We start from the raw sequence: 13,587 nt of genomic DNA, 5'->3' as shown, positions 1-13,587 counted from the left end.
GTCATGGACAGGAACCTCAGGGACAGGGTGACAGGTGCTGCACACCTGGGGACAGGGCAGCTTGTCCCAGCCCGAGGCAAGGGGCTCAGCATCACTGGCACAGGCAGCTCCTGGCAAAGATGCTCCTCATGCTGCACACAGGCAGCTCCATCTGCCCTCAGGGGACCCACCCACTGCCCATCCCCACTGCCATCCATTCCCAATGCCCATCCATTCCCAATCCACTGCCCATCCCATCCCACTGCCCATCTCATCCCATCCCATTCCATCCCATCCCATCCCATCCCATCCCATCCCATCCCATCCCATCCCATCCCATCCCATCCCATCCCATCCCATCCCATCCCATCCCATCCTAATGCCCATCCCACTGCCCATCTCAGCACCAGCATCACCCCTGCAGTCACTTCTACCTTATTTCTACTCAGCCTTTCAAACTTTCTCCATCTCAGCCATTCTTCTGGGCTTGGATTGGAGCAAATGGCCTGGAGAAACTCTCCTTTCCCTCAGAAATTCCCAGGAAAAACTCTTCTTTCCCCCAGAATCTCCCAGCTCAGTGAGCAGTGGCAGGGACCACGCACATCTCACCCCACTGGGCTCCTCCAGGAGGGAGATGCTGGAGCAGGAGAGCCCAGGGGGATCCTGCAGGACTCTGAGAAACCCCTCAGAGGGTTGGGGGTCCCAGCAGTGCCCACCCACTGCCCCTGGTGTCCTGGTGCTGCACCCTCATCATCCTCCCCACCGTGGATCAGATGTGGCCCTGTTCCACCTCCCCAGCACCTGGGGAGCTGTGGGGGTACCTGGGCATGGGGTGAAACAGATCCCAGGTGGCTTTGCAGATCCCCAGCTGGTTTTACACATTCCCAGGTGGTTTTACAGATCCCAGGTGATTTTACAGATTCCCAAGTGGTTTTGAAGATTCACGGGTGATTTTACAGATCCCCAGGTGGTTTTACAGATTCCCAGGTGGTTTTTGAAGATCCCCAGGTGGTTTTACAGATTCCCAGGTGGTTTTTGAAGATCCCCAGGTGGTTTTACAGATCCCCAATTGGTTTTACAGATCCCCAGGTGATTTTACAGATTCCCAGGTGGTTTTGCAGATCCCCACGTGGTTTTGAAGATTCTCAGGTGATTTTACAGATCTCCAGTTGGTTTTGCAGATCCCCAGATTGTTTTACAGATCCCAGGTGATTTTACAGATTCCCACGTGGTTTTGAAGATTCTCAGGTGATTTTACAGATCCCCAGTTGGTTTTGCAGATCCCCAGATTGTTTTACAGATCCTGAGGTGGTTTTGCAGATCCCCATGTGGTTTTACAGATCCCGAGGTGGTTTTGCAGATCCCCATGTGGTTTTACACATCCCCAGGCAATTTTACACATCCCCAGGTGGTTTTCCAGATCCCCAGGTGGTTTTCCACATTCCCAGTTGGTTTTGCAGATCCCCAGGTGGTTTTCCAGATCCCCAGGTGGTTTTCCACCTGCCCTTGGCTGCAGCAGAGCTCTGCTGTCCCTGAGAACAGCTTTGAAGAGCTCCAGTCTGTTGGGTGGTGCAGTGCAGGCTCAGGGACCCTCCTGGCCCGTGTCCCTGCTCCATCAGAGAGTTTGGAATGTGTTCCTGGTTTGGAATGTGCTGCTGGGGCTGTCCCTGTGGGATGTCAGTGGTGTATGATTTTTATGCAGACTTGTCCAAAGCACAGAGGAATGAATGAAATACCTGCAAGGGGGATGGAGGAAAATCCTCTCCTGGCTCCCAGGGGAATATTTGGGCTCTGGTAGAATATTTGGGCTCCCAGTAGAATCTGGCAAACACACTCTCATCTCCCAGGGAACAGCCTGACCTGTGAGAATCAGCTGGAGGAGATGAATGTGCCATTGCCAGGCAGTGTCAGGGCTGCTCTGGGCCAGCCTGGTTCCAGCTCATTGTGAGCTGCTGCAAACAGGGAGGGGAGGAAGAGGAGGATCCCAAAGGAGCAGCTTGGGCAGTGATTCCCTGGTTGCAGAGCCAGCCTGGGGTCACCCCTGTGCCTCTGCAGTGTCACCTTGCCCCAGTGACCCCTCCAGGCAGCTCCGTGACAACGCCTGGCCCTTGTGCAATGTCGCGGAATGAAACCAAAAATAAAAAAATAAAAATAGCTCAGCTCCTGCAGAGCACCTGGCTGCCAGCACCTGGCAGGAGAGCGCTGCAAGGGCTCCCTCCTCCGAGCTGATGGGGCACTGAGGGAGGGAGGGAGGAGCTGCTCATCCTGCTCCTCTCCTGCCCCTGCTCATGCCCTGCTCAGCAATCTGGGGGTGCTGGGGGGTGCTGGGGATGTTGGGTGGGTGCTGGGTGGGTGCTGGGGGATGTTGGATGGGTGTTGGGGGAGGTTAGGGTGGTTGCTGGGGGGTGCTGGGTGGGTGCTGGGGGGTGTTGGGGGATGCTGGGGGGTGCAGGGGGATGTTAGGTTGGTGTTGGAGTATGTTAGGTGGGTGCTAGGGGGTGTTGGGTTATGTTGGGTGGTGCTGTGGGATGCTGGGGGTGCTGGGGGATGTTGGGTGGGTGCTGGGTGGGTGTTGGGGATGTTGGGTGGGTGCTGGGGGATGTTAGATGGGTGTTGGGGGATCTTAGGGTGCTGCTGGAGATTTTGGGGGGTATTTGGGTGCTGTTGTAGGGTGTTCAGGGGTGTTGGGCGCTGCCAAGCTGCCCATCCTGGCCCTGGCACAGGGGTGGGTTCTGCCCATCCTGGCCCTGGCACAGAGGGTGGGTTCTGCCCAGGCCTGGCCAAGGAGCAGTGCCAGCCCCCCTGAGCCTGCTGTGGGCACTGGTGCCCCCGTCTCTCCTGTCTGAGCCTTGCAGAGGGAGCTGGGGCAGCGCTGGGGTTTGCTGAGCAGCAAGTTCAAGTTATTCCTCCTTCATTTAACCCTCTCTGTGCTTGGCTGGCCGAGCTGCCCCTGCCCTGGCTCTGCTGGCACCCCGGGCACTGCGCTGTGCCCCGCTCAAACTGGACCCAGTTCAGCTCTTTGGGGCATTTTTTCTCCTGGGTCATTTCAGGTGCAGGGCAGTGGATCAAGGGCAGAGCAGTCATGAACCCTGACTCACGTGAACTTTCAGATTCCCTGGAATCCTTGCAGCCTTTGAGTCACCTGTGGGGATAGGGACACACTCCATCCACTATCAGAGGGCTAAAAATGCATTTTTATTACAGTCTCATGATATTTATAACCAACATTGTTCACCAGAACCTGGCTGCTTCTCAATAACACCTGTAACCCAGTTGGTTAATCAAGGAACCACCCTTTGGTAAACACCTTACCAGAAAAACAACTTATTCAAAACACCAGCTGCAGATTGTTCACCATTTGTTTACCATTCTTTGCCTCCCTAAAACTTTGCAAACCAATTCATGGGAAGGCTTATCTGCCTTTCTGTGAGCAGGCAGTCACATCCACAGGCACACAAAGCTCACAGGAGTGCTGTGACATCCTTGGCTCTCAAGGAAACTCAGGCTGAGCCAATGATCCCTCTGAGGCTGCAGGGCAGGCCTTGGGCATTGCCAATCTGCTCCTGTAGAGCCCAGCAGGAGCCAAAATCCTCCTTTTCTCATGAGGATTTCCAAATGGTGCTCAAAACTCAGAGCATCTGAGAGTCAGAGGCAGCACGTGGCTGCAGAAGCAAGGTGAGAGATGCCTGGTGAAGGCTGAGCTAGAACAGAGGCTGGACAGAGCTAAAGAATAAAGTAGGGTTTTTTTAGGAGGCCTCAATGGATCCACCTTGGGCAGCACAAGAGCCCAGCAATTTACATTTTATCTGGGGCAAAGCAACCTTATAGAAATGCCACTACTATGGTAGAATTGTGCCTAAAGACAAAAAAGCTTTTGTTCTCTATTGCAGCTTATTAGATACCCAAGGCACTGAGTATAAATTTCTACTGAAAGCTAAAGTCTGTATTCTAAGTCTGTATTTCTATTTCAGTTTGTAGCTTTATATATCTCAGTTTCTCATGGGGTTTCAGTTCAATCCTTGTGCTTAGATTTCGCTCCAGCCCTGTGCCCTGAGGGGCTTGTACCAACAGCAGCCAGGGCTACAGCCCAGGTGAACCCAAATGGTCACAAAATGGATGACAGGTCATGGGGTCTCTCACTTTTATAAGTTTTGGTCCATTTGCATATTGGGGTTAATTGTCCAGTTACAGCTTTAACCCATGAAGTCCCATCCTGCTTGTTTTTCTGTTTTTAGTTCATATTGTTTGTGCTCTTGGGCTGAGATTTGGATCATTTGTCCTTGGTGCCCAGCTGGAGCAGGAATTGTTTTGTCTCCCTGCACTGTGCACAGAGCTCAGCATCCCTTAATATGAACCCAGACCCGCACACTAAAGCAGCGAAGAATCTGAAAAATAGAAAAGCCAAACCTGAGGCATCATGAGAAGGGAGAGCCCTCGGGCACAGCTGAGCCCTGGCTGACCCTGCCTGTGACACTCTGAGGAGCAGCTCCAGGGCAGGGGGGATGAGGGGTTTGTGCTTCACTGAGCCCTCTGATCTGGGGGCACTCACTCCTCCTGTCCCCCAGCCCCAGCATTTGTGTCAGCCCAGCTGTGGTGGCCCAGCACCAAGTGCCAGCTGAGCTCTCTCTCACAGCGTGGCTGTGAGTGGAGCAGGAGGCCATCCCACACCAAAACTCTGTCAGCATTGTTGGGATCTTTAGCTTGTCACAGTGACCCCGAGAAAAGTTGGAAAGTCTCTTTTCCCAGGCTGGTGCTTGAAGAAGGAGTCAGGGCTCTTCATTTCTCCTTCTCAAGGTTGTTTATTGCATCTTATCTATAAAATATTTTCTCCTGCCCTGCTGAACTCCATCCAGCAGGACAGTTCCAGGTACTCTGCCTGCCCCCAGGGCAGTGTTATGTCTTTATACTAAAAACTACATGTACAATATTTACAACTACTTTCCAATACCTATCACCTGTGTTAGACAGTGAGCTTCTACTCTAAACCAATCTGTAAGTGCCAGCATCACAGCAGAAGATGGAGGCCAAGAAGAAGAAGGAGAAAGGCTGGGCATGCCCAGATCCCTCCATCTTGCCTCCTGAACCCCCATACCAAAAACCCCAAAATCTACTTTTCCACCCTGTGATAACTTCACTAATATTCTACCTAAACTGTTGTGGCTTGCAGATCTTCATACAAGGTTGGTAATTTGCTCCATGGGTCATAATCAAACCCACAGGTGTTTTGGGCTCTGTGCCAGGGTCTCTGAGCCCCCTGGCAGGGTCTGGGCTGCTCAGGACAGCCAGAGGGATGTCCTGGCTCCTGACAAGCAATGTCCCACATCCCACCATAAACCCACTCAGAACACCCTGTGCTTCACCCTGGCAGCCCTGGCAGCCCTGTCCTGCCCACCTGGGGCTGTTGTGGAGCATTGGAGAATCTTGGGGGATGTTGGGGATGCTGAGGGAAGCTGGGGGTGTCTGGAGGTACTGGGTATTCCAGGATGGGGAATACCAGGGGGGATGCTAAAGGGATGTTTGGGGATCTTGGAGAATTTTTATTCAGGGGAGGATGCTGGAGGGACATTGGGGAATATTTGAGGATATTGGGAGATTTGTGGGGATGCTGGGGAGGGGTTTGAGGATGTTTGGGGGATGTTGCAGGACGTCGGGGGGATGTTTGGGGATGTTGAGGTAGATGCTGGAGGTGTGGAAATGCTGGGGAAGAGGTTTGAGGATGTTTGGGGGATGCTATGGTATGTTTGGGATGCTGAGGGGCTGTTTGGGGATGCTGAGGTAGATGGAGGGATGTTGTGGGATGTCAGGGGGATGCCGCGGGGCTGTTTGGGGATGTTGAGGCAGATGCTGGGGATGTCAGGGCTGTGGAGATGCTGGGGAGAAGTTTGAGGATACTGGGGGATTTGTGGGGATGCTGGGGATGGGTTTGAGGATGTTTGGGGATGCTGAGGGGATGTTTGGGGATATTGAGGTAGATGCTGAGGGTGTAGGGGCTGTGGAGATGCTGGGGAGAGGTTTGAGGATGTCTGGGGGATGTTGAGGCAGATGCTGGGGGTGTAGGGGCTGTGGAGATGCTGGGGAGGGGTTTGAGGATGTTTGGGGATGCTGAGGCAGATGCTGGGGGTGTCGGGGCTGTGGACCTGCCCAGTCTGGCCGCTGTCCCGTGTCCCGGGCGGTGGGTGACCAGCAGAGGGCTCGGCTCCCCTCCAGCCGCCGCTTTTTGCTGCCCAGCGCTGCCCGGGCTCGCAGAGCCGCGGCCGGAGCCGGAGCGAGCGGCGGTGCCGGAGCCGCGGGGGCTCGGAGCGGGCACGATGGCATCGCCAGCGCCGCCACCGCTGCTGCTGCTGCTGCTGCTGCTGGCCCCGGGGGCCGCGGGGATGCGGGGCAGGGCTGGCCCGGGGCAGGCTGAGCACACAGCCCCGGTAGCGGAGGGGATGCGGGGCAGCACAGAGCACGGGCAGGCTGAGCACACAGCCCCGGTAGTGGAGGGGATGCGGGGCAGCACAGAGCACGGGCAGGCTGGGCACACAGCCCCGGTAGTGGAGGGGATGCGGGGCAGCACAGAGCACGGGCAGGCTGAGCACACAGCCCCGGTAGTGGAGGGGATGCGGGGCAGCACAGAGCACGGGCAGGCTGGGCACACAGCCCCGGTAGCGGAGGGGATGCGGGGCAGCACAGAGCACGGGCAGGCTGAGCACACGGCCCCGGTCCCCGCGGACAGGCAGCGGCAGCGGCGGGGCACGGAGGAGGACGCGCGGGCCGTGCAGCAGTACGGGCCGGGGGTGCGGGTGGAATTCCCGCGGCCCCTCAGCTCCGGCAGCCTCCAGCCCACCCGGGCCCTGCTCCCCTCCAGCACCGACCCCGGGGTCCCCACGGAGCGGGACGGGCCCGAGCCCCGAGCCAACCTGAGCACCGTGTCCGACCGGCGGCTGCAGATGCACAACCCGCTGTACCCGGTCACCGAGGGCTCCTACAGCGCCTACGCCGTCGTGTTCCTGTCCCTCGTCGTGTTCACCGTGGGCATCGTGGCCAACCTGGCCGTGATGTGCATCGTGTGGCACAACTACTACATGAAGAGTGCCTGGAACTCCATCCTGGCCAGCCTGGCTTTCTGGGACTTCCTCATCCTCTTCTTCTGCCTGCCCGTGGTCATCTTCAACGAGATCACCAAGAAGAGGCTGCTGGGGGACGTGTCCTGTCGCATCGTGCCCTTCATGGAGGTAAGGGCTGCTCAGGGCCCCAGGGATGCAGGACTCAGCTCCTGTCTGTCCCCTTGCTCTGGGGCAGGCTGTGGGGCTGCTGGCCTGGCACAAGGACAGCCAGAGATCCCTAATGGGGCACAAGGAGCTGAGGGACAGTCCCCAGAGTGCCCTTCCCTCTGGCTCTGCAGCCAGCACTGATGCTGCCAGGGCTGGGAAAAGCCCATCAGACCCCATCCAGCCAGCACAGGGATTTCTGTCAGCAGGGTCCCCCCATCTGTCTGTTCCTGGCCCACCCAAGGCTGGGGGCTCAGCCCTGCAGTGTGCTGGACACTGTGGGCTGCTGAGGATGGCCCAGGGGGCTGCAGGTGGAATGGGACAGCCCAGGAGTGAGGTCTGGAAGCCTGAGATCTGTGCTTGTCCTCACACCTCAGGGAGAGCCAGGCACCCACTGAGGAGGGCAGAGGAACTGTGGGGACAGGGGATGGCAGAATGAGCAAAACTGCCCCAGAGGGCAGGCAGGATTTGGGCTGATGCAGGAACCCACCCCTCAGTGTGCTCATCTCCCATCCTCGAGGGAACCTTGGGTCCAGCTGTGCCCTGGTGAGACAGACAGAGCAAGCCTGCCTGTTCTCTGTGGTCAATGCCCCGTTTATCAAAGGGTGCAAACAGCTGGAAGAGTTCAGGGACAGGGTCAGGTCACTGAAGAACCCCTCAGGCTTGGTCAGACCAGGGTTCAGAACTTCCCCTCCCCTGGGCATCCACCCCAGTGCTCTGGGTTCCTGTCTGCTCCATGCCCTGCCCCAGAACAGTCCCCTGTGACAGTCACCTGTGACAGTCACCTGTGACAATCCCCTGTAACAGTCACCTGTGAGTCCCCTGTGACAGACCCCTGTCCATGCCCAGGGTCTGCACTGTGCAGGGTTCCCTGGGCACAGCCCTAAAGCTCCAGCAGCACCTCTGGCTCCTCTGGGTGCAGGGGGATGGCCTGGGGTGTCCCACTGAGCACAGCCCCAAACCTGCACAGCCCCAAAGCTGCACAGCATGGGGTGTTTGCTGGGGGAGCCCTGCAGCCCCCTTGTACCCCTGCCCTACAGGCATTGCTCCTTTCTGAGGTGTCCCACCCCATCCTCTCACTAACTGGAGAGTTTGCCCCATCCCTGTCCTCCACCTCAGGCTTCCAGCTGCACCTGGGTGCACTCAGAGGGGCAGGAGTTTGCCCAAGGCCCAAAACAGACCCTGTTTTGAGGAGGATCTGAGGAAGAGCTGCTGCTCATGGGTTCCCTGTCCCCTGAGAGAACCCTGGGGGTGGCACCAGCAGGTTCAGGGATTCAGGGTGTCCTGGGACAGCTTGGTCCCAGAGGAGTCAGGAAGGGACAGGAATGCTGGTGGGATGTTGGTGCTGCAGAAGGATGAGGGTGTCACAGGTCCTGGTGTGGGGGGTCCTGCCCTGCCCTCCTGCCCCCCAGAGCATGGGCAGAAAGGGCTCCAGGGCTTCAGCTGGGGCAGCTGCAGGAGCCAGGCCAGAGCCAAATCCCAGCAGAGTCAGCTGGGAGAGGGATCCTCTCTGGAGGCCAGGGCTCCTGTCTGTCTGTCTGTCTGTCTGTCTGCTGGGGCTGTGGCTCAGGCACTGCATGGATGCTGTGGGAAGCAGATGCATCCTCAGTGCTGTGGCACAGGGCCAGGCTTTGGGAGCAAAGCTGGTCACAGGGGCTCCTGGGGACAGGCTGTGTGCAGGGATGTGCTGCACTGACTGATGCCACCATCAGTGCCATCCCTGCAAACAGGGCACTGGAGATGGGTGCTCCACAGCACCAGGAGAGATGGAAGAGCCCTTGGAAGGGTGTAGGCAGCAGCACAGCAACACCAAGGGCTGCAGGTGCCAGCCAGGGTGCAGGTGCAGTGTGCTGGGTGCTGGCTCTGGGCTTTGGGCAGAGCTGGGACATGCTAGGAGATGGTGCTGGGTGCAGGATGCTGGTGCTGGGCTGGTGTCCTGATTCTGTGTCTGGGGAGATGCTGCTGTGCATAACTGAATGTGCTGCTGAGTGCTGGCATCACTCTGGCCATCAGCTGCTGCAGTGCCCAGCCCAGGGCCGAGGAAAAGCCTGGGGGGTCAGGGGGGGCAGTGTTCCAGGCTGTTCCAGGCTGTTCCCAGGGCACCACGTGGAGCCCTGGGAGGTTTCCTGAGTGCTGGGAAGGTCTTTCAGCACGGGTTTGATGTTTGATGGCTTCGTGAGGCCAGGAATGGCCCCAGCACTGGGACACCAGCATGTGACTCTGCCATCATGCTGGCCAAGGGCTGTGGGACTTGGCTCCCACTCTGGGGCTGGGAGTGCTGGTCGGTGCTGGCCACAGCGAATCCTCTCCCTGCCCTGGCCTCCTCCTCTGGCAGAGGGGATGTTTTTCTTGCTATTCTCAATGCAGCGGAAATTGCCCCAAGCTGATTTGGGACAAGGGCGCCTTCAACTCGCTTGGCCTGTCCAGGCAGGCCTTGGGAACCTGGGAACCCTGGGAACCCTGGTGGGTGTGATGGACCCTGCTTCTCCTCTGCTAGAGCCATCCAGGACAGAGCAAAAGCCTGAAGGACAACCCTGCTGTTCCCACCTTGGCTGGATGGACAGACAGACAGACATCCAGCTAAACTTCTCCCTTCTGCAGAAAAGGGAGCTGGGCAGGGACTACAGGGGCAGGGGACATTTTTATCCTTTCAGGAGTCACAGAAAAGTGACTCTAAACCTTGGGACACAGCCACAGGTGTGACCTCCCTACAGCCTTTGGAGGAGGGGTGGTGGTCTTAGGTAGCCAGGTGTCACAGACATGTTTCATGAAAAATCCTTTCCTTAGGGTTTTTCCTCCTAAGAAGCTAAGAGGCCTCAGGAACAAAATGTAAACAATGGTTATCTGCTGATGTAGACTGCAACAGGTGCATCTGTGATTGGTCCATTTTGGTTGTTTCTAATTAATGGCCAATCACAGCCCAGCTGGCTTGGACTGTCTTGGTCAGTCACAAGCCTTTGTTATTCATTCCTTTTCTATTCTTAGCTAGCCTTCTGATGAAATCCTTGCTTCTATTCTTTTAGTATAGTTTTAATATATCTATAATTTAATATATATATATAAATATATTATGATTTATATATAATATATCATTTAATACTATATATTATATATATTATTATATAATATATATTATAGTATATGATATATACATTATATATATTATTATATAATATATAATATAATATATAGTATATTAATATAACAGTAATAAAATATATAATGTCATATTGAAATTAATATATATTATAATAATTAGTACATAGTATTATATTAAAATTATATTCAATCATAATTGTATATATTATATATTATATATTATATTGATGAATAATGTATTATATAAGTTATATAAATAATATGCATTATAATCAATAATAATTTTTATATATTATATAACATATATATCATAAATCAAGCCTTCTGAAACACGGAGTCAACATTCTGGTCTCTGCCAGGGGTTTGCCCGCAGCCTGGCAGAGCCAAGCCCCCTGTGATGTCCCTGTTGTGCCTCCTCCCTGACCAGGTCTCGTCGCTGGGGGTCACCACGTTCAGCCTGTGTGCCCTGGGCATCGACCGGTTCCACGCAGCCACCAGCCCCCAGGCCAGCACGCGGCCCATCGAGCAGTGCCAGTCCATCATCGCCAAGCTGGCCGTCATCTGGGTGGGCTCCATGACGCTCTCGGTGCCCGAGATCCTGCTCTGGCAGCTGGCACGGGACACGTCGCCCGTGTCCGGCGTGATGAGCGAGTTCTGCACCATGAAACCTTCGTCCAACCTGCCTGAGTCCATCTACTCGCTGGTGCTCACCTACCAGAACGCCCGCATGTGGTGGTACTTTGGCTGCTACTTCTGCCTGCCCGTGCTCTTCACCGTCAGCTGCCAGCTGGTGACGCGGCGCGTGCGCGGCCCCGACAAGAAGGGCGAGAGCCGGGGCTCCAAGCAGGGCCAGGCCGAGGGCCACCTCAACTGCACCATCATCGCCCTGACCGTCATCTACGGGCTCTGCACCACCCCCGAGAACGTCTGCAACATCGTGGTGGCCTACATGTCCCCCGACGTGTCCAAGCAGACTTTGGATCTGCTCAACCTCATCAACCAGTTCTTCCTGTTCTTCAAGTGCTCCGTGACGCCCGTGCTGCTCCTGTGTCTCTGCCGTCCCCTGGGCCAGGCCTTCATGGACTGCTGCTGCTGCTGCTGCGAGGGCTGCGGCCCCGACGGCTCCTCCAGCGAGAGCAGCGCCGACAGCAAGCTCAAAACAGAGATGTCCTCCTCCATCTTCTTCGACAAGCCCCGGGAGACCCCCCCGCCCCTCCTGGCCCTGGGCACGCCATGCTAAGTGCCACCAGGGAGCCGTAGCGATCGTTTCACCACCTCCTCCCAAGACCAAACCTTGTTCTGCCATTAGTACTCGTGTCTGGACGTGGAACAAGAGAGACGGCTCAGGGGGCTGCGCCGTGGGCTTCAAAGCCAGCATGGGGCAGGTGGGATTGAAATGCCAGTCCCCATGGCTACCCTGGTGACCCTCTTGCCTCTGCCCAGAGGTCAGTGAGGACAGCTGCACCCTCCTGTCCCGGCTGCCTGGCCGGGCTCCCCGGGGCTCTGCTCTGGAGATGGCGTCGTGCCGGAAAGGTCTCACCTGAAACTACAGAGGCTGACCATGATGGCTCCCAGAGGACACAGCAAACACAAACTGCCCTCCTCCTGTCCCCTCCCCTCCTGCCAGCCCCTCCATAAGAGGAAAAGGTCCAACTGGTCGTATCCCACGGATCCAAGCCGTGCCCTGTATGAGCTCAATAAACCAGTAACCTAGAGCACGTTGTGCTTGCAGCCGCTGGCACTGCTGGGCTGAGCCCTGGGAGTCCCTGGAATGGTTCTTCCCTAAACCTGGGGGCACTGGGGTGGCCATGGGCAGCTGGGGGGCAGGAGGGCAGGGAGCAGCCAGGGGAGATGGGGAAAGGCCCCCAGCCCCTTTGCTGCCTCCCTCTGGGGTGATGCTGAGAGTGAGGGTGCCCTCTGAAGTGTTGGGTTTGGGGTGGTTTGTAGGACCTGAACTGGTCTCAGTAAAGTCCAGCCAGCCCAGCACAGGGCTGAGGTAGCCCCCAGCCTGGTTCCCCATGCACACTCTGCACAACCAAGGTGCTGCTGGGCAGTGCTGTGGGAAGATGTAGGACCACCACCCCCAGCACCCCTTGGGGTGACAGCATCTCCCCAAACTGCCCCACAGGGCTCCTGGCCCTCCTCCATGTGCCCATTGCAGGGCGGTTTCAGGGCACCAGGGTTTCCAAGCCCACATGTTCCCAGCAGGGCCGGGGGGTCAGGGAGCAGGGGGGTCAGCAGCAGGCGGGACGGATCTGCCCGAGGGCAGCCTGGCCACGCAGCCCCGTCCACCGGAGCTGTTAGAGCTCCTTGTCCCGGGGCTGGCAGCCACCCAGCCCCGGAGTGCCAGCGAGAAGGAGCCGGTTGCCAGGGGCAGTGAAAGGCAGGGGCTCAGTGCGGGCTTTGTGCGCAACACCCACCGGCCCCGCGCGCGCTTCGCTTTCGCAGAGCTGTTTCCAGGGAAACAAAAGGCCCAGTTTTCTTTTGAGAACACAAAACTGGGTTTTTCCTTTCATCCTCCTCGCTGCGAGCCCGTGCTGGGCCCCACGGTTTGGGAGAGGAGGGGTCTGGTCTCGGCCCAGGGATGCAGGGGGCTCATACCCAGGCCGTACCTTTGGAGTGCCCGTGGGGTCAGTGGGGTCCCGGGAGGGTCTGGGGGCTCTGGGCTGCTGGGGGAGGGCACCTCTCATGTGCCTGCTCCACATGGCTCCTCCTGAGCCTGGGCCAAGCGTGAACAAAGCCAGGCTTGTTCTGCAGGCGTGGGGAGGGGCAGGGGGTGCAGGCAGCACTGGCACCGTGCCTGTGGCAGCACCCCCGGGCCAGCCCTGCTCCCACCCTGGGGCAGCTGACAGGGCAGGGCAGGGCCACCCCCAGGACCCCAGCAGCGATGATCACCCCCTCCTGGGGACATGGAGGCACCTCCAAAGGACACAGGAGCCCAGCAGCAGTGGGAACAGCCCCCAGAGAAAGCAGGAGCACTGCAGGACCCAGACCCAGCAGGGCTCTGCAGCAGTTCTGAGACACAGAAGGTCCAGAGGAAGCTCCATGGATGGAGTGCCCAAGCTGGTCTTGGCACCCAGGCCAAAAAAACAAGGATCTGACACCATCAGAGGTGCCTGCTCAATGGCCACACAGTGCCCAGTGCCACCCAGGGGACAGGGACCTCCCTCCCAGGCAGGGCCCCCAAGGATGGGTGGCAGACATGGGGAGGAAGTAACGTGGCAGCAACCACAGCCGCAACGCAAAATTGTTAATT

At 57.1% G+C, this 13,587-nt stretch overlaps 1 protein-coding gene across 1 annotated transcript; it reads left to right on the top strand.

Annotated features, from left to right (window-relative positions):
- Window positions 1–6,608: 6,608 nt before the first annotated feature.
- Window positions 6,609–12,029, top strand: GPR37L1 (G protein-coupled receptor 37 like 1). Its single transcript, XM_058819487.1, has 2 exons — window positions 6,609–7,196; window positions 10,759–12,029. The coding sequence occupies exons 1-2, from the start codon at window positions 6,639–6,641 to the stop codon at window positions 11,569–11,571; spliced, it is 1,371 nt and encodes a 456-aa protein (XP_058675470.1). The 5' UTR covers window positions 6,609–6,638; the 3' UTR covers window positions 11,572–12,029.
- Window positions 12,030–13,587: the final 1,558 nt, after the last annotated feature.

Source organism: Ammospiza caudacuta, chromosome 24 (genome assembly GCF_027887145.1).
Source record: "Ammospiza caudacuta isolate bAmmCau1 chromosome 24, bAmmCau1.pri, whole genome shotgun sequence".
Classification (NCBI taxonomy): Eukaryota; Metazoa; Chordata; class Aves; order Passeriformes; family Passerellidae; genus Ammospiza; species Ammospiza caudacuta.
Note: the sequence above shows the minus strand (reverse complement) of the source record. Positions and strands in the feature narration are given on the sequence as shown.